Here is a 21,462-nt window from a genome sequence, read left to right on the forward strand (position 1 = left end):
ATTGACACCCCTGCCACTTGATGCACGATTAGGATGTCGAGGTTACTGTCAGTGCATCTAATATGCTATCTTCAGTTCAAGTTAAAAAAATAACACATATGCGTCAGTTCAGGTATAGTGACAAGGTTCAGCTACCGCTGAGAGTTGTATGTTGTTATTCCTAAGAGTACAAGTCATGTAATTGCATCAGTTCGAACGAGTAACAAAACTGTTACCAAAAAATATAAAATTGCTACACAATAAGTTCAGTGATACATAAGCTAGCAGTACTTGTAATGTATATGCATTGATGCACGATTAGGATGTCGAGGTTACTGTCAGTGCATCTAATATGCTATCTTCAGTTCAAGATAAAAAAAATAGCACATATGCGTCAGTCCAGGTAGATAGTGACGAGAGAGTGCCACAGTTACACAGTAAGTTCAATGATACATAAACTAGGAGTACTTCTAGTGTAGTTGCATAAGTTACAGAAGAACAAAGGAGAAGTCATGCATGAGTTCAATGTCCAGTTTACAAAACAGTGCTAAAAAACAGTACATCAGTACATCCGTGTTTGAACATGAACGTTCATCAGTTCGACTGAAAACGAAACTAGATTAATCCCAAAACTTTTGAATGTTGTTTGCAGAAGCATGCAAGGCGGCGCACGCAGCAAGCATTTCATGAGATAAACAGATATGGGGCACCACCTGGTTGGGTAACACCAGAAATACCGCCTAGATATTTCAACAGTACATGTAGATTTGAAGATACACCGCAATCATTAGAAGCACGGACAGGTCCTTCTATACAGCAAACAGCAATGTCTGGGAATGCAAGCTTTGCCGCTACTGGGTTGCAACTAGGCCAACAATATCACCAACAATAAATGTTTTCCTTCCCCAGCGCATGCAAAAAGCAAGGAAAAGAAGGCTTCCACCAGTCGCTCCGTCAACATCAATCATCCGTGCTGCAAAAGCAGTTGCGACGGGAAGACCAGGGCAAAAAGACAGAAATTTTGGCCACTCTAGCAGGTTCAAAAGTACAAGATATGAGCCATATAGACAGGAGCAACATCACAATGAATCTGAGGAGAGACGTCCGTACAACGAGAGACGGAGATCTTCGTCATCGTTGCTCCCTCCAAGAGATGCATTGCTGCATGTGCCAAGGGTGACACCACCGGCGCCCATAAACCAGGGAGAACAACAAACACCAGGGGCAGCGCAGAGCTATACACATGTAAGTATCCATATAGAAAAAAAATACAAGCACAGTCCATACCATGGTGCTGTGACCACCCCATCTAACATTTTTGTTTTGTCACCGTTGTGTGCAGCCACCTGACATTGAAGCTTATGTTCTGCCAAGGCTAGAGATGAGGTTTGAAACTTTCGAAGAAACTAAGAACTTCTACAACGTATATGCGAAGCATGCTGGTTTTGCTATCAGGGAAGGCCCCAAGTTTAAGACCAGAGCCTACCTTTATTGCACGTGCCATGGAGTTTATGAATCAAAGTTGTCTGAAGCAAATAGACAGCGTAACAAGACGAGAGCCAGAACTAACTGCGGGGCTAAAATGAGGCTGAAGAAGGAAAAGGATGGAACATTTCTCGTAAAAGAGATAGTCTGGGAACACAACCACAGGCTACAGCTCATCGCAGAAATGCTTGTCTTCTTGCACTCCCACAAAAACTTTGACAAAACAATCTTGGAGTACGTCAAGTACCTGCAGTTCAAAGGCATTGCACACGCGCAAATCATGAGCATTCTGGGCGGTGATGACCCTGGTAGCTACTTCCTCAAAATGAATGCCAAAGACCTGATTAACCTGTAAGTACAAACTTGTTCTCCTCCCATAAACCGCCTATGTCTTTTTTCCTCTGTCAGTACAAACATATCAAGCAACGCATGACCTGACGCCAGTTCAACATGCATTTTTCAATGAACTTTTTATATGCAGGAAAGCAAAGAATTCAAGGATTGATGATGTGGATGATGTCCTAAAGACTATCAACTTCTTTAGGGAGATGAAAGCTATAAACAGGGAATTCTTCTGTGACATGCAACTCGATGAGTCCGACAGAGTTAAGAACATATTCTGGGCGAACGCAAGCTGCCGAGGAGCGTATCAGGACTTCGGGGACTGCGTAACATTTGACACAACATACAAGACCAACAAGTACCATATGCCACTTGGGGTGTTTGTCGGAACTAACAACCACTTACAGACTACATTCTTTGGTTTTGCCCTGATAAGAGATGAGGATGCAGATTCATTCAAGTGGCTGTTCAGGACATTTTTAAGGTGCATGAGAAGGAAGGCTCCTACATGCATTCTCACAGGTACACCCGCTAAAACCACCCCCAACCACCACCCCCCTACCAAAAAAGAAAAGGACAATAACACGGTAAAAATGTTGTGTCAGTTGTATTGGTATATATGCACAACCATCTGCTGACCACTCCGAGTCTATTTTCTCATTACCAGACCAGTGCCAGGCAATGGCTTTGGCGATCGCAGATGTTTTCAAGAACGCAGTACATAAGCTATGCCGCAGGCACATTATGAAGAAGTACAGGGAACACCTCGCGTACCTGTATTTCCTGCACGAGGACCTTAAGGATGAATTCACATCAATTCTCAACTGGCCCCTCATGCCAACTGAGTTTGAGGATGCCTGGAAAAGACTCATGGATAAGTACAACCTCCACGATGATGCCACAATGGTGGGCATGTGGAACGAGCGTGAGAAATGGATATCAGCCTACTTCAAAGAAATTTTCTGCGCCAAAATGACATCCACACAGCGAAGTGAGAGCATGAATTATGTGCTCAAGAAGAACTACGTAAATGAGAGACATAACCTACATCGGTTTGTCAGCCAGGTAAACTCCTGCGTCAAAACCAGGAGGCAGACAGAGAACCAGGAGACAATGGGTAACCGGGTATAGCTCTATCACTTGTCGTAAGACAAAAAATTACATGCTTACTAAAGTAAAAAACTTTATTAGAAGTTTTTCCTGCGAGAAAACTAACAATTTGGTCATCATTCTTGCATCTACAGAAGGAACAAAACACGCTGACCTTCTATGGGTTTGACACCCAAATGGCAAAGCTGTACACGCGAGCTGTGTACAGCGAGATCAGAGATAGGCTAAAACTGAGCACTCTCTTCACGGTAACAGAGACGGAAGAGCCCACAAAGTACCTAGTGCGCTACAACCACCCGCAAAAACTGTCTGTGTGGGCTCAGCATGCGTTCCAGGTGGTTGCAGACCCCGTGGGAGAAACATATGAGTGCGAGTGAAGGCTATGGGACCACACAGGTGAGGACTACAAAAAAGATGTTACATACTGTACTACTTTTTTTGCAAAGTTTTTGTTCGAATGAAATGACAAAAAACATGCACCTCTTCCAAAAACAAATACAGGTCTTTTCTGCGTGCATGTCCTGTGCATGATGCAGACAATTAAGGTTGAAAGCGTTCCAAAGAAATACATACTCAGGAGATACACCAAACGCCCGAACATCCAGCCAACATTTGACAGAAATGACTTGAGGACAGCAGCGTCAAACACGGCATCCCAATACTGCATTGAAAGCTCACTGCTGACGCTAAACATGAGGGTGCAAAGAAAAAGCTTGAGAAGCCAAGAGCAAATGGCAAGGACGCGGGTCGTCATGGACAAACTTGAACAAGAACTCGACGCCATGCATTCTGCTGAAAATGGAGGTGTCACGGACAATGAAGCCATTGAGCAGGATATTGCTACAATGTTGTCTAAGATGAACCATATGGGAGCTATTGACCCGTTTGAGAACGAGGAAGAGGAGCAGCAGCAACCGGAGCTTTCCCGTGTGCACACTCAAGAGCACCGACAAACTCACATGCGAGATCATGAGCTTGATGGTGCTGTAGGCGAACGACATGACAATAGCACATCCTACCAGCAGCAGCAGGAAAGGGTGATTAAACCCCCAATATTCTCAAACACAAAGGGCAGGAAGAGCAAGACACAAGCAGCAGCCAAAAAGCCACCACGCCCCATCAAGCGCGTGGAATTTGGCCCGGACGGCAAACCCCTCGGGGTAAGGGCATGCGGATTCTGCAACGTCGTGAGCAACCATAACTACCGCACATGCCCACTCCGCATAGATGCCACTGTCAACAAGAACAAGCAGATTGGAGCCACCCAGCTTTCTACCAATGGAGACAACACACGTAACAGCTACACTTGCCGCAAGTGTGGCGGAACTGACGGACATAATGCCCGCACGTACAAAGTGGGCAAGGAGGTCAGTGGAGCTGAACATAAACAGGGCAAGGTACAGAGTTCCAAGCAATCAAATGAAGACGATGAAGAAGAAGAGTTTGATGAGAATGATGGCCAATCAGACGAAGACAATGAAGATGACAGTGTCGGGGGCGAGGAAACTGAAACTGACGATGAAGCTGCCAAGGCTCAACCTGGAAAGAGCGTCGGCAAGGCACAACATTCGGGGACAGTTAGGAGAAGCTCAAGACTGAACAATACATAGTGGTTATCCTGCTGCGTCAACTAAAAAATAACCTTGTAGTCTCAGTTGAATCAGCACACAATGAGGAAGCATTTCACAAAACACTGTCGTTTACCAAAACTTATTTAGCTTTATCGTCAATTTCTGGATCAGAACTAAAGTTATTTTTTAGTTTCTGATTTGTGCCTGCTGGAGCAGTGACATTATTATGTAAACCATTTGATAATCATTTTGAATGCAGTCACAAAATACGTTTGAAAAAACTTATCTGGATATATCCGACGCAAAAGGCTACTGTGAACCAGTAACTCAGGAAAAAAATATGTCAAGGAAAATTTTAAACTCTTGTAGCATATCAGTACTGATAACTCTCAGTCGTCAGTACAAGGCAGAGTACACATCAGTACTGATATAATTTCTGATTTGTGCCCGCTGAAGCAGTGACATTATTATTTAAACCATTTGATAATCCTTTTGAATGCAGTCAAAAATAAAATTGAAAAAACTTATCTTGATATATCTGACGCAAAACGCTACTGTCAACCAGTAACTCAGCAAAAAAATGTCAAGGAAAAATTTAAACTCTTGCATTACATCAGTACTGATAACTCTCAGTCGGCAGTACCAAAGGCATAGTAATAACAAACACACCAGTGAACGACTGAAAAAAAATCATTTTGAAAAAACAAAGCTATGCCTGCTCCTACCAGTCCCAATTCAGAAAGACCATCAGTACAAAAAAATAATTACCTCAAGCAAAATGCGAATATAATACATCCTGTACTGGTGAAAATCTAATTTATCTGTAAAAAATACTCACAGGTTATCTTGATATAAACAATCCTTTAAAAAGTACGAAAATTGTTTGAAAAAAACATTAGCACCACACATAGTATCGCTGGTATTTGGTACGTTCAATTACACTTCAATCACCAGTCCGAGTACGACAGTAGAGGAGTTCAGACCTCCACCAACACCGACGCTGACACATGCAAGTGGGATAAGCAGCTGATAAGTACAGCTTGACTATACGAACCGGTGGCACAGTAAAATGCCATCATCACCACCGCAGAGACGTGCAAAGTGGGGTTTTGCAGGTCATAAGTACAGCTTGACAAGACTAGTCAGTTCAACAGTAAAAACCATTTAACTTGGACGGTTTGTTCTTCCACGCCACCACCCACGCCACCCACTGGGCGGTTGCCACGACGAAGTGCAAACGGCGACCCCCACGACCACTACACACACGCCCCCGACGAACCGCCTCCCACACACCACCGTCGGCGCACTGCAAAAATACCCCATTGTCTTCCATCTCTCCCTTGTTCCCACAAACCACCATTGCCGCTTACTGCACACAAACCTCCAGTGTCTCTCTCCAAAGCCCATAGTCGCCGGAGGAAGGCCATGGCGGAGGAACCGTCCGCCAAGCGTCATCATGCCGAGACGTCGAACGGGAGGAGCAACCTTGTCGACATTAACGTCCCCGGCGAGAAGCGCGAGTACACCAGAACGCTCAAAGGGGTTGAGCTCCACGGCAAGGAGATGCTAGAGATCGTCTACACCAGCGAACCAGACAAGGCCGACGAGGTGATCTCCAGGCTCTGGAGGAAGCTTGGCGGCAGGATTCGTAGGATCATCGGCGTTGGTGTGCACTACACCAACGAAGATGAACCTCCCCAGATGGCGGCAGTCCTGCAGTTGTGCGTCGACGAACTCTGCTTGGTGTACCACATCGCAGCGGCCACAAAATGGTGAGCAATCCTACTCATTTGCCCTGCATATGGTTTATCTGTTTTATTAGTACTGTATCCTGAAAATTTAATCACACTTGTTTCCCAACTAGATGTACTGGTGTGGTTTGTGAAAAGTGGATGCACTACTGCATTTTCTCAAGTAGATATACTATAAATGTATTTTTGAACCTGATACACTGGATTACTATTTGGAAAATCTTGCGGAAGATTAAATTCTGAAGTTGATCAACTAGTGTAGTATCTGGAGTTGATACAATAGAGTAGTCTATGTACTCGATGTATTAAAAAAGATATTTCTGAACTTGATGTAGTGAAGTATTTTCTGAATTTGATGTAATGTTATTTTCGTAAGAAAATAAACTAAGGACTTGGTGAAGCACTGGTTCTGTGTTATCCTATTTCAACAAAAGTAGACTAAACTAGTACCAATGCGGAACATACAACATTGAATGAAACTATGTATAATCGAAGAAGAAGAATAACATGATGTACTTAATTTTATTTCAGAACTTTCTTTACTAGTTTCTGAAGTACATTCATCCATTGTTTATCCTACATAAACAACTACTTCAAGGATTCATCACTTGTAAAACAAAACAAAAATGGATAATTCAAACATCAAAGTAATGCTAATATTCAAAATATCTCTGCCCTTGCAGGCCCAAGCGCCTGACCGACATGCTGCAGCATGACAAGTTGTTCACATTTGCCGGTTTCAGCATTGAAACCGACAAAGAGAAGCTGAAGTTGTCCGGTATGGAGATCAACCCCAACAAGTTCATCAACATTCAGCGCAAGTGGAGAGTTCCATACACTGGAAAAGAGTACGACTCCTTGACTGATGTTGCAGCCAGCGTCATCCACCCATTCTACAAAGGCATGAAGAACAAGATCAACATGCAGGAAGACTACAAACTGTGGGGGACAAGCGAGCTGCCAGACAACCTCATCGAGTACGCAGGAGTAGATGCATACTCCGCGTATAAGTCATGGTTCATGATCGACTACATCACAGATGGTTCGGAATTTGCGAAAGAGCGGGAGGCTAACAACTTCTACGACCACCCCTATTGCCCCTTTACGGGATGAAGATACATCAGAGCCTGCCTTCGTTTTACTTCCGCTTGTGCTTGCCTTTTATCTTGTTGTTTCAAATTAGTAGTTTCCTCTTGTTGGGTTGAACCAGTATGATTATGTCGTGCTTGTCATGTTTGAACAAGTTTAGTTATGTCATCAAGTACAATGTTTTTCTTATCTCATTATATAAGTTTGGTTTGGTAGCTTCGTATGTTGTTAATCCATCATTTCAAAATTGAAAAAGTAGCTTCTGAATGGAACGTTGTCGTTGCTCTAAAGTACTAGTTACGATGCAACTAATCACACAACGTTGTTCCATGTCAGTACAACTCAGTACACTTGATCGGACATTACATACTTACTACAATAAAAAGTGCAAAGAAGCATCAGTCTGTAAGCGCTACTATGAATGCACTATCAGTACAACTCAGTCTACACGCAAGTACCATAGTTTTGAAAATGACACCAGAAGACACTTGAGAATAATCACAAAAACAAACACAAAAAAGAAGGCAAAAAACTCAAATGAAAAAGATTACATTCACAAAAAACTAACAAGAACTAGAACAAAAGGTATGAGTCCAAGTTACTGGAGGAGTCAAGTACTAGATTCAAACAAAACAAAAAAATTGACCGCCCAAGGTCAGGAGCAGGCCCTGACAATGCTAGATACTTGAACTCGAGCCCGTGGGCGAATCCCTAGTAATCCGCACAACGCAGGACCCGTCGACCAGGGCCCACAGGTCAAGAGAGAGAGCGAGCGCCGTGTATAAGCACTCAGGTAAGTGTTCAGAGGAGTTCGACTGGTGAGCGTCGGCTGCGCTTATAAACAGGTTCGGAGCCCCCTCGACTAGCGAGGTGGGACTAAACCCAGAGCGCACGCGCACGACGCACTGCACAGGCGCGCGGACAAGCTATCTGGGCTGGAAAACGGCCCAATAGCCTCTACATCGTCAACAAAACACCCCACCAAATAAGCCTAGCTATACAAACAAGAGGGCGGGACAAAGAAATATAATCCACAAGAAAAATGTTTGTCAATTAACCTCTACAAGAAAAAAGGAAAAAATATGATACAAAAACAATGAACCTCTAAAAAGAACAAAACTTAATAGCCTTTCTGTTAAATGTACATAATTTAAAAAACAGAATTAAATATTACTTTCAAGTTCAACTACTAAAACTAAAAAAGTTCAAAACATATAATGTTTGTCAATTATGCTAAAATTCTTATTTATATAAAACTGACAAGTTCAACTACTAAAACTAAAAAAGTTCAAAACATATAATGTTTGTCAATTATGCTAAAAATCTTATTTATATAAAAACTGACAAGTTCAACTACTAAAAATCTAAAAGTTCAAACATATAATGCTTGTCAATTATGCTAAATTTCTTATTTATATAAAAACTGACAAGTTCAACTACTAAAATTCAAAAAGTTCAAATAGAATTTATTTGTCAATTCTGCTAAATTTATTATTTATATATAATCTGTCCACACCACAACGAATGATCTGCTCGTAAAATAATCTCAAACCCCCACCCCCAACCTAAGTTATAAAAAAATCAGTTCAAACATACATACAACATCAGTACTAAAACAGCAGGATCAGTCAGGCCACTCGCACCACTGTGACATCAAATTTCAAACCCATGCGCTATTTGAAATTACAATTCAGTTCACACAGTACTAAAACATAAGTGCAGTAAAAATGAGAATACAAAAACTATAAAGGCCTAACTTAGGTTTGTACAGATGAAAATAAAATAAGTACAAGTTTTGAGCAACAACTCCCAGGGCACTGAAAAAATGTTTTGACATACACTAGTATATAAAGGCTTCAATAGAAAAACAATACGAAAACATCCACACGGAAAAACATCACAGATCCATACGTCACCTAAACTGTGCAAAATGCCATCATCACAACCACAGAGACGTGCAAGTGGGATTTAGCAGATCGTAAGTACAGCTTGACAAGACTAATCAGTGCACCAGTAAAAAACATTTGTCTTGGGCGGTTAGTTCTTCCAGGCCACCACCCGCGCCACCCACTGGGCGGTTCCCACGACGAAGTGCAAACGGCGACCCCCACGACCACTACACAGACGCCCTCGACGAACCGCCTCCCACACACCACCGTCGGCGCACTGCAAAAAAACCCCATTGTCTTCCATCTCTCCCTCGTTCCCACATAGCACCATTGCCGCTTCCATTTCCACTGCACACAAACCTCCAGCGGCTCTCTCAAAAGCCCACAGTCGCCGGAGGAAGGCCATGGCGAAGGAACCGTCCGCCAAGCGTCATCATGCCGAGACATCGGACAAGAGGAGCAACCTCGTCGACATTAACGTCCCCAGCGAGAAGCGCGAGTACAGCAGAACGCTCAAAGGGGTTAAGCTCCACGGCAAGGAGACGCTGGAGATCGTCTGCACCAGCGAACCAGACAAGGCCGACGAGATAATGAGCAGGCTCAGGATGAAGGGCGACGTCTTGTATCCGAGCTTCATCGGAGTTGATGTGGAGTACACCGACGAGGAAAAAACTCCACAGATGGCGGCAGTCCTGCAGTTGTGCGTCGAGGAACGCTGCTTGGTGTACCACATCGCAGCAGCCACAAAATGGTAACCCGTACTACTGTTCATTCATTTTTTGTACCCGTACTAGTCACTAAAAACTTAATTAAAAATTGTTTCCCAACTAGATGAACTACTATAGTCTATGAAGTGGATACACGATTACATGTTTATCAAGTTAAATGCATTTCTGAAACTGTGAAGTGGATTGTTTCACCAGATTAGCATCTGAAAAAAGTTTATAGCATTCTGAACTTTATGCACCAAATTAATTTCTGAACTTGATGAACTAGCATAGATTCTGATCTTGATGCACTAGTATAGTTTATAGAATTGATGTATTAAAAGATCTTTGGTGAAGTATCAAGCACTAGTATAGGTCTTTTATTCAACAAAAAAGAAAACTAAACTTGAATCAAGCAGCGCATCTATCATTGACTCTGGTAAAATGATTCTCTAATTTGGTGAAGCATTTGGTAAAGCAAAGAAGATAGCAAAAAAGAAAAAATAACACGGTGTAGTTGAATTTAATTTCAGGACTTTGTGTACTAGTTTCTGAACTACATTCATGCATGACTCATAATATATAAGCATCTACCTCATGGATTATCACTTGTAAAACAAAAAAAGCAGAAGAATTAAATCCTCAAAAAAGAAGACTAATCTATAAATGTGTGTCTCCCCCTTGCAGGCCCAAGCGCCTCAAAGACTTCCTGCGGGAGGAGAAATTGTACACATTTGTTGGTTTCAGCATTGGAGGTGACAAGCAGATGCTGCAGGAGTCTGGTTTGGAAATCAACCCCAACAACTTCATCGACATGCAGCGCAAGTGGAAAGATCCAAAGACCAGAAAATACTACGGCTCCTTGGCCAATGTTGCAGGCGGCGTCATCCACCTATTCTACGAAGGCATGAAGAAGAAGATGAACAGGGCAGACCACAAACTGTGGGGGAATAGCCCGCTGCCAGACAACCTCATCACGTATGCAGGAATAGATGCATACACAACGTACAAGTCATGGAAGACAATTGACAACATCGTGACACGTTGGGATATTTCAAAAGAGCAGGAGGCTGATCCCTACTACCACTGCAACTTCGCGGATGAAGATGCATGAAAGTCTGCATTTGTTATGTTGAACCAGCTACCTTATGCTGTGTGTGTCCTTAGTATTGTTGTTTCAGATTTGTAGTTTGCTTTCGTTATGTTGAACCAGCTACCTTATGCTATGTGTGTCAGGGTTTGAACAAGTTTGCCTATGTCTATCAAGTACATCGTTTGCTTATGTCGTCCAACAAGTTTGCTAGCTTCCTATTTTGTTCATCCATCATTTGAAGTTGAAGTAGGTTGAAGTTGAAACTTGATGGCTGCAAGGCAACACTAGTCATGGAGAAAAAAAATAACACATGAATATTTTCGCAAAAACAAAAAAAAGTGGCAGACTAACTAAGGACAAAAGCAAATAGTAGCCTTCGACGCTCAGTACAGCTTAGACATGAACGGTAGTACTATCACGCTAAAAAAATCAGTTTTTAGTTTCAGACGAACACTAAAAAGACTAAGTTTCAGCCGAGGACAACATTCAGTACTAAAAAGCATCGTGGTAAAAAGTAGTTAGAAATTCACTAAGTACTGCATTAGGAAAAGCAAAGAAACACTAGTACGTATTTCCTAGTCACTAGCATCCTAGGACTGAAAAGTTCTGGTACAGTTGAACACACGGTATGTTCATTGTACAAATATATAAAAAGGAACGGGAAGCTTCAGTTCGCATTCCTTAAAACAGTGACATACTAAGAATTAACAGTGGCAATACAACTGAAATCTCAGTACAACTTAGTCTATACAGAAAGTGCTAGGATTATACCAAACATTACCTGGAGAAGAACCACAGCCTAGAAAAAAAGAAGGCCAAAAACTAAATCAAAAAAATATAAGTTCGACAAAAGAGAAAAATCACAAGAAACACAACAGAAGACATACTAGCATCAAACAACACAAACAATAAATAATTAATCAAAAGTACTAGCACAATTGGAATCTCAGTACAACTAAGTTTATTCGGTAAGTGTTATGCTGATACCAATTAATGCATTGAGAAAGAAATAGTTTTGAACTTAATAGGAATATCTCTTAAACATAGCTAATTTAAACCAGTACTTTAACTCTTACTATGAAGTTCAACTACTAAAGTTCAAGAAGTTCAAAAAGAAATTTGGCACTAAAATTTTGAAAGCCTTACGCTGAATGAGACTTCAAATCAGTACTAACAGAACTATATCATAAGTACAAGAAAACGAGAGTACAGAAACTATAAAGGTCCAAGTTAGGATGGAATCACATAAAAATAAAATAAATCTCACTTTCTGAGCAACAACTCGAAAATACACTTGGAAAAAAAATTGTTTTCAGTTCAACTACTATATAAGTCTTCAGTACAAAAAAAACTTAACCAAAACGAATTCCCGATGAAACATTGTGCCACACTTAAAACACAACACAAAATATACTAGTTATTACATAGTACTCGACAAGACATCAAACACTACAAAATAGAGCCTACAATGTTTTCAAGAGATATATCACACAACTATCCAATTCACTATGCAAATGATGACCATTTATCCTATGCATCAGGAGCCAAAGCCTGAACCTCCTTGGGAAGCTTTGTCACCATAAGATGGTTATTACGGTTGAACACAACTCTATACAGATCCTCAGCATTCCAATCAACAATGCGTGGCTGCAAAACAATAAAATAAATTATCAAAAATCATGACACATAAAAAAAGGATGCACAATAAGCCAAAAATAGAAAGTGAAAAGCTCAACAAGAAACCCACGTCATTATCTCGAATGTTCTCAACGATCTTTTCACCATCATAGCATCCCGCATACTTCAGAATATAATGGCCACATTCATTCGGCCCTTGAAGTGGAACCTTGACAAACGTTGGTTTCTTTGCAAACAACTCCCAATTGGGCTGCTTGCTCGCATTGTACTGAGCATCACCATACATAGCCTTCATTACTTTGACCAATCTAGAAATCTGTAAAAAAACAAAACAACCCACACAGTTTTAGGTCTCAGAAACAGCAGAAACAAAGATGCAGAAATATTAATCCAGTACAGATAATAAATGTCACTCACAATCTTCTCGCAGTCTTTGTGATAGGTGTTCTTCGAAGGATGGTGGTTCTTCAGATAACGTAAAGAGTCAAGGATGTCAACGCTACTTCGGTACCGATTCATGACATATAAGGAATAGTGGCTCACTTTCCTATCCTTTGATAAAACCATAGGCTTGAATAGAGGCATCATGATCTAAAAACAAATGACCAAAAAAGAGATGTTAAATATTCAAAGTAAAAACTAGCATCACAACAAACAAATAAAAACCAAAAATAAGCTAGTAGATCTCACAAGGTCGGCACTGAGCAAGTCTTCATTAGCTTTAACATAGCTCTTGAAATCTCTCGCTGCACTCTCCACATTAAACACTTTATTTTCATCCTCATAAAACGAACAGTCAAGCACAACCTGCAAAAAAGCCAAAATAGAAAATAGACAGCGGAAAAATAATCAACAAGCAAAGTATTATTAAAAATCATAAAAACAATAGACAGTCTTGTTCAACATAAAGAAACCGATTTGATTGATTACCGTGATGAAATATGGACTCAGCAATATCCTTTTCCCAGATGCGAAATCAGCATTTTTATCGGGATCTTGCTTCCAATCATCAATGAGGAAGTCAATTACATCACCCTCCATCATTTGCCCAGGTGAAAAAACTTCCCAGATGCGATTCCCAGTGAAGTTAGTTACGTTTCCATCAGGCTGAGGTATCATTGAGAATGTATTCCTGCAGCACACACAAGAACAAAAAGAAAGGAGAAGCAAGATAAGGCATTCATAGCAGTTCGAGTTGTATAAAAAGGAACAGTTCAGGCCATATTTATCTAGCAGTTACAAACAACTGAAGAAAAGGAAGAGGAAAAACTAATGAGAGATACTCACTCGCCATACTTCTCACGCCATTCATTACTAAGCAACAGATTATACAACCCGCGAGCCTTGTCCAGGTGAGGGAATTTATAAGGGTGAAGCTGCTGCACAGGGGAGCAAAACTTTATAGGAGCTCTGGGCGCATGCTTCGTGCTTACAACATTGCCAGAATCCAAAGCGGGATCTTTCCTAGCACCACCAGCTCTACGAGCCACTATTCCAACAAGGGGAGATAAACCTTTGGCAGCAGCGCTCCTCGTGACTCTTCCAACGCCAGCAATCTTGTCAAACAGATCATCATCACTGTCTATCAATTCCACAATGGGATTCTTGGGTGTAGTAGGGCTATCTGCACAAGCAGCCGTAAAACCTCTCAGAGCTCCCAACCGCCCCTTCATAACACCAGATCTTGTCTTTTCGGGAGAACGCCCCTGGCTAAGATCAATAGCTACGCGCCCGAGCTCCAAGAACTGGCTACCAAAGAACATGTAGTCAGGCTCACGAACATCCAGCTACTCACCTGAAAAAAAGAAGACCGCACAAAGCGTAAGTTCAAATACATATTTCATGAAAGTACTAATAGAGAAGTACAAGCTGCAAAAAAATTACAAAAGTCCATGCACACGTACAGGGTTCGATGCCAAACAAACCCCGGAAGTCAACATCAAACACATCGCTAGTTGCGCAGGTATACATCAAAGTCTTCCTAATGTCCAAAATGACTTCATGGCTGTAATCGGCCATTTCAATTACACCATCCTCCTGGCAATAATAGGTCTTGCAGTTTTGTAGCATAAAGAATCCACAATCATGCCTGTAAAACAAAGGAAAAATCAAAAAAATGGTACAACACAAAATCCAAAAAATACAGGAACAACATCCTCCAGCAACAAAAACAACCAGCAAAAATCATTAAAAATGGATACTCACGTGTTTTCCTGCTGAGGCACCCGCACAAACTCGCAAGAGAAACCATCAATATGCGTCGGTGAGAACGGTTTGGCCCTGTCTACACTGGACTCCCTCCAAAGCTTCTTTATATTATCTGTCATATTCCTTAAGAATCTAACTGCATCACCCCAGGTTTCATCACGGAGTGAATCAAGACACTCGAAATGACGGAACTTCAAATTCAGAACAACCAAGCACCAATGCCCAGATACTTCACTAGGCTTCATGGTAGCCACAAATGACGGCGGATCAAATGTAGGGAAAAGAAGCTGGAAAAAAATCGCAGAGGACAAATGAATTTACCAAACAATAAAATAAAAGAGGGAAATTGAAATTCATAAGTACAAACAAAAAATCAAATAATCATAACGAAATTATATCCACCGCCCAAAATTGAGGAACAATCATATCAGTTCAATTCCCTTGCAACAATAAGTACATCTTTAATAAAAGAAGCACAGATCAAGTTCATTCCCCACACCTCCAAAAACTGCAAAGAAAACATGACAGTTCTAGTTAATGAGTACAAAAAGTCCAAGTTCACCTACTTGGTCAAAACCATCAGCACCTGATCTTGTGAACCAATTTAGCACATTGGAATCAATATTCCATCACGGATCTTGGTCTGTTGTACAAAAAGAACAACAATAGTTAGAAAATTGGCAAAACAAGTTATCATCCTATTTACAAAAAAAGCAAAATACTGACCGTCACCCATCTGGGAACTATCAACTTGTCAGTGTCTCGGTACTTCTGACGTAGAGAATATAAAACAACATCAGCACTGTCTGAGTTGAGCATGCCAGTGGGGACAAACGCTTTAGCAATAGAACCAACACTGACATCACATGCTTTATTTTGAAACATCGGCTTGTGACTAGAAAAACACAAAAGATTACATGAATTAAAACTACTGCAACAACAACAATAATCAAACTAGAGAAAGAAAAAGAGACAAAAAATGGTACGGGAAAAATCCCAAACTAACCATTTCGTACGGTTCGTGCGCAACCTCGTAACAGCGAAGAAAAACGTATCAACCTTAACAACATTACCACTTTCTGCTTGCAGAAAATGATGAAAAATAATAAGTTCAACAACTACAAGAGAACATGTCCAAAATGCCAAAATTGAGAAGTACACCCCATTTATAAGTCCTTACCTGGACTATCAGGGTTTGACGACGACAGTAGTTCCTATGATGAGACCATTATGCCTCCAGTTTCAGGGTTTGATGATGGGATATCTTGAGAGGACACCAATATTGATGCGCTTTCAGGGCCTGTAGAAAGAAAATCCTGGGACGACAAGAGCGCCTCCTGCGTCAAGGGGTCAGAAGAAATTGACAGAAGTAAACCATCATCCTCGGATGGCAACTCCTCCACGCTAGAAGCATATTGCAATGCATCACCGTAATCAAGACCTCCAGGCTGGAAATTCTCTAGCGGCAAATCTTCACAACCAGAAACATTTTCATTCCCAGCAATACCAACACCAGGCGATTTGGCATCAAGTATGCTCGCAGCACCAGCATCCTCATCAGCAACTTTGGTACCAACATTGCACCCACTACTCAATGGAACATCATGAGCATCATCTCGACCACTAAGGACAACCTCACGCTCAACAATAGTAATCTGATGAAAATAAAAATTTAGAAAAAAGTAAATAATATGAACAAAACTAACAATAAAAAATAAGCTACCAATAGGTGCACAGAAAAATAAACCTTGGAAGCATTCACAGCAACATCATCGAACTTGTTGCTGCTAACATTCAAAGCGACATCACCAACAGGCAAACAAGGCTCATCGCCAATAATAGGACCCTGATTCAAATGTAATGAGACAAAAAAACAATGCTATTATGAGCAACAATAAACGGTGTGGGATAGAAAAATGAACAAGCAAGACACATCGGTGCACATGAAATTTTAAGAAAATATTAATAAACACAATGAAAATAAAAATAACCTTGCACTTATCAGTGGATAGATCATTAACTCCACCGTCAACAGCAGCCTCAACATTACGACTGGTCTCCTGCATGAAAAAAAATTAATAAACAGATGTAGATCAGGAAGTTCAACTACAATACTGACAGCAGAACAACATAGTAAAAACATACAAACAATGAGGACTGACTCACATCAACAACAGGGTGCTGCGAGCCAACATCGTTCGTACGCTGATCAGAAACATTAGCCTCAATACCATCATCAGCCCTGCTGTCGGTGCCAGCAGCATCATCGTGATCAATCTGCATGAAAGAAAATTATTAATAAATAGATGAACATGAGGAAGTTCAACTACAACACTGACATCAGGACAACAACATAAAAATTGCAAAACACCAAGGACTGACTCACATCAACATCAGGACGCTCAAAGCCAACATCATTCGTTTCGTGGTCAAAAACATTAGCCTCAGTACCATCACCAGCCTTGCTATCGGTGGCAGCAGCCTCATCCTGCTCAAACTGCTTGATAACAACATTTGCACTTTCTTCATATGGCTTGCAGCGAGAGTTTTGCATAGTTCTGAAATGCTTCATGTTGTTCAACAGGCGAACCAAGCTCTGACCTAGATTAGCGGCACCGTCGCGCATACCACCGATTAAAATTCTCTCCATCTCAATGTAGTCAGCAGATTCCTCAGCGTTAAATTGATGACCTTCAGGAAGGATACCATTGATACAGCTCAAACGCTCAACTGTCGTTGGGACCTTTTGCAGCTCAGAACACACATTGCTTAAGATATGCTCGGCGCTCTCCAACGCTGAAACAGCAACATCAATACCAAAACCCTGCCTCTATGAAGCACTAGCATTACTAGGGCCAGGGGGGCATAACCAGCACCCTCAACACCACGGCCATCCCTCAACTCATCGGGCAGAGATGAAAACTTCGGAACCTGAGACGACGACATCTCCAGGACTGGCCGTTTATACACTTGGAAAAAACAACCTCCTCTTGAGTTTTCCACTACAAACAAAAGGAAAAAATAGTTAATCAATCAACGCAACACATAGGGAAAAATAAATCATGATATTAACAGATTTAAAATCAACACCACTAATAAAACTTTAACTGTCATTGCCAATTTGTTAGTATTTACCAACATGCCAGTTGAACAAAGTTATTCAGTTCAACCAAACACGAAACAACAGTACTAAAAATCCATACCTAAACCATACAAAATATAAACAGACAACTCTACAGTACACATGTCCACTACAGCAAAAAATAGCTATACCTAAAAATAAAAAAAGGTCTGCAAGAGACAAAACAAACAAAACTCACCGGAAGCTTCCCAAACACCCAAGTCTTTGGATCTGCATTGCCTTTTTTTATCAAATCTGCATCAACCAGATCAGAAAGCTTGGCAGGATCCATGTAACATATGCGGGGGACTCGCATGTCAGGCTCCGCAGTTTTGCCACGGATAAGGCAGTCAAGGTACATTAATACAGGCCCTATGGCACAGCCTGTGATTGCCTTCCCCATGGTATGACCACTTTGGTACTTGGCAACAGCCCTTCTAAGCTCATCAACCATCAGCTGGCAATAATCCATATTAGCCATGTCCTCAAAGACGAGACCCTCAAACATTGCTGCCTCTCTGGAAACACGCGGGGTAGATCCAGGCAACACAACCTTCATAAACACAATAATGAAGAACACTTTCAGAGCAAGGTCATCTTTGCTAGGATCCTTGACAAGCACCTTGAGCTTATTCCTCAAATCCTTTGTCTTGATATCTTTGTCCCTGCTAATGTCAAGCTCCGATCTTAACTTCATCAAAGCGTCATCATATCCGTCCTCTGACGGCCTTGGCGCAGAATGACCACCACGAGGGAAACCAAATAATTATTGTATACCATCGCTAGTGATGCGAAGCTTCTTATTAGCCTCACCCATGTCAAGAGTCATTGTATCACAATCTATCCTCAGGTACAAAACTCCCATCAAAGGGCGGGAAATGTTAGACTTCACCCTCCACTTGAAGATAGAACCAAAACCAGATGCATGAACCCTAGCCACATGCCGACTCTCGAGCAATTTAGCACAATCTTCAACCTCTCTCAACGAACATCGCACAGTTAAGTTCAATTTCCGTTGGTCACCTTCATCCAAGGCAGCTTTTCCGGCATTGCCTCCCACCGGCTTGACCGGACTCATGACGCTAACATGCTGTAAATGAAAACAAAAAAGCCACACCATAAAAAAATAAATATAGAAAACAACAAAAGCATATGAATGCAAGTAAAAAGAAAAAGAAAAGATTGCACAAGTTCAACTATTAAAACAACATCAGTACCACCCCTCAATTGATGCAAACAATGATCAGCCTAACCTGGCCGCAATACCAGCCGAAACACAATTAAATCATTGCAAGTACAACTAGTAAGTCACATGCAGTATAAAACACAAACCACTACAAACAATGAATATAGAAAACAAAACAAGCATACAAATGTAAGTAAAAAAAGATTGCACAAGTTCAACTATTAAAACAACATCAGTACCACCCTCAATTAATCAATACAATGACAAGCCTCACCTGGCCAGCATACCACCCCAAACACAAATTAAATCATTACAATTACAATTAGTAAGTCACATGCACAACAAAACACATACCACTGCAAACAATGAATATAGGAAACAAAACAAGCATATGAAGGCAAGTAAAACAAAGAAAAGTTTGCACAAGTTCAACTATTAAAACAACATAAGTACCACAATCAAAATAGATGCAAAACAATGACCAGCCTCACCTGGCCAGCATACCAGCCCAAACACAATTAAATCATTGCAAGTACAACTAGCAAGACACATGCAGTACAAAACACATACCACTGCAAATTCATCTTCTGAATCAACTTCAATATCATCTTATTCAGATGCAGAATCTTCAGCTTCAACACGAGCACGCTACTTCACACCTTTGTTCACTTTTGCAGGATGAACTTTACGCTTCTTATTTTCTTTCAACAAAGACCGCTCTTGAAGAGGAGACGAAGAAGGCTTCTTATTTGTCAAACCTCATGGACTCCGACGAACAGAGGAGCCACCAAGTTTGCTTGGACCAATTTTCACAGCAAAACTATCCGCATCAGCTTTGCTATTACCAGGTTGGGAAACAGCTTTCACACGTGGACTACGCCTCTGTGTGCCATCAGGATTTCGATCTGACATCTTCCTCTTCAAAACAGTTTTCTTCTCCTTAACTCCATCACGATCAAACACTTGCATCAAACAAGTTTGCATCAAGTTTGTCTTCACAGGCATGTCACTTCCATGAGATCCGACATGAACAGTTGAAAAACCCGCGTCACCACCTTCGTCGCCTACACATTTAGGAGCTTGAGCAACATCAACATCACTTTCTGGCACATAGGCAGCCTTTTGACGCTGTTCCAATTCCTTTCTCTTCTGGAATCCATACTTCTTCTTTCTTATCCTTTCATCCTCGAGCTATAACTGCATAGGAACATCCTCAGCTTGGGTAACAGGCTCAGTGCCATCAACACTTTGAGACTAAGTAACAGACAACTACAAGCTGCCATCACCATCATCAACGTTAAGTGAATACATTCCATCATTAATATCTTTAACAACATCAGCAATGTCCTCTGGAACACCATGGCTGTCATTAACTGCATAAACCAATAACATAACCACGCACATAAAAAATTAAAACACAATTAACATTACAGACACAAAAAGATAAATAAAGCGCATTGCATCAGACACAAAACAAAACGGAACAACTGATGTAACTAAGCATATATATGTATTAAAGGCTAATAAAAATAGCGCAAATATAAGGGAAACACCAGCAACATTCGCAAGTTCTTCTAGAGGATTTGGTGTCTCAAAAATAACATTCACAAGATCTTGAAAGCGTTCTAATTTGTCAGAATCAGGAGGCACCGGCACTCCAACATCTGCAACAACATCATAATTGGCAAAAAAAGTACAAGAACAATAATTAGTTCAACTATGTGAACACTACAAGTTCACTGAATAAAACAAATATGAAACCACCACTTGCAGAACAAACTTCAGAAAACACAACTCTTTCAACACCATACTAGTTCTTCATTGACTACTACAACCTATTCAAATGCCAGGACAGCAGTTCAAAATACACATGGTGATAAGTACTACATCATGTCTGCACGTTGCATCAACTGCCAAAACCATACACGCCATACAATCCATGACAAAATTAACACATATCAAAATACATACAACTTATAAAGTCGATAAGACAACAACTGTACAACATAAAAACCAGATCTATTAAAACATCATCCAAAATACAGGGAAAATCACCTGCATTCAATTTGTCTAGACTGGATGATGTACCCATTGATATCTACAGTCCTAAAATCGGCCGAACCAGATCTGCAAGACACATGAACAAAAATTAGGGATTTGAACTATTTCAGAAACGAAGCACGCCATACAAAAGCAAAACTCTTACCAGCAAACACAAAATCCGCCACGCAATCCAGTATCACTGCCACCAAACGCTCGTTCAACAGCAAAGGAACCCTAGCGAGTGCAGCCT

General features: G+C 41.0%; 3 protein-coding genes across 3 annotated transcripts; all 3 read left to right on the forward strand.

Annotated features, from left to right (window-relative positions):
• The first annotated feature begins 914 nt into the window (after positions 1 to 914).
• Positions 915 to 4,526, forward strand: LOC147972459 (protein FAR1-RELATED SEQUENCE 5-like). The gene is made up of 6 exons (XM_087524339.1): positions 915 to 1,224; positions 1,322 to 1,815; positions 1,946 to 2,328; positions 2,474 to 2,931; positions 3,051 to 3,251; positions 3,453 to 4,526. Exons 2-6 carry the CDS (start codon positions 1,361 to 1,363, stop codon positions 4,524 to 4,526), a joined length of 2,571 nt encoding a protein of 856 aa, XP_087380465.1. The 5' UTR covers positions 915 to 1,224; positions 1,322 to 1,360.
• A 1,386-nt stretch (positions 4,527 to 5,912) lies between these two features.
• On the forward strand, positions 5,913 to 7,351 carry LOC147972460 (uncharacterized). Its single transcript, XM_087524341.1, has 2 exons — positions 5,913 to 6,259; positions 6,922 to 7,351. The coding sequence occupies exons 1-2, from the start codon at positions 5,913 to 5,915 to the stop codon at positions 7,349 to 7,351; spliced, it is 777 nt and encodes a 258-aa protein (XP_087380467.1).
• Positions 7,352 to 9,620: 2,269 nt separating this feature from the next.
• On the forward strand, positions 9,621 to 11,037 carry LOC147972461 (uncharacterized). The gene is made up of 2 exons (XM_087524342.1): positions 9,621 to 9,967; positions 10,611 to 11,037. The coding sequence occupies exons 1-2, from the start codon at positions 9,621 to 9,623 to the stop codon at positions 11,035 to 11,037; spliced, it is 774 nt and encodes a 257-aa protein (XP_087380468.1).
• The last annotated feature ends 10,425 nt before the right edge of the window (positions 11,038 to 21,462 follow it).

Source organism: Triticum urartu, chromosome 5A, assembly GCF_056163025.1.
Source record: "Triticum urartu cultivar PI428250 chromosome 5A, HENAU_Tu73, whole genome shotgun sequence".
Lineage (NCBI taxonomy): Eukaryota > Viridiplantae > Streptophyta > Magnoliopsida > Poales > Poaceae > Triticum > Triticum urartu.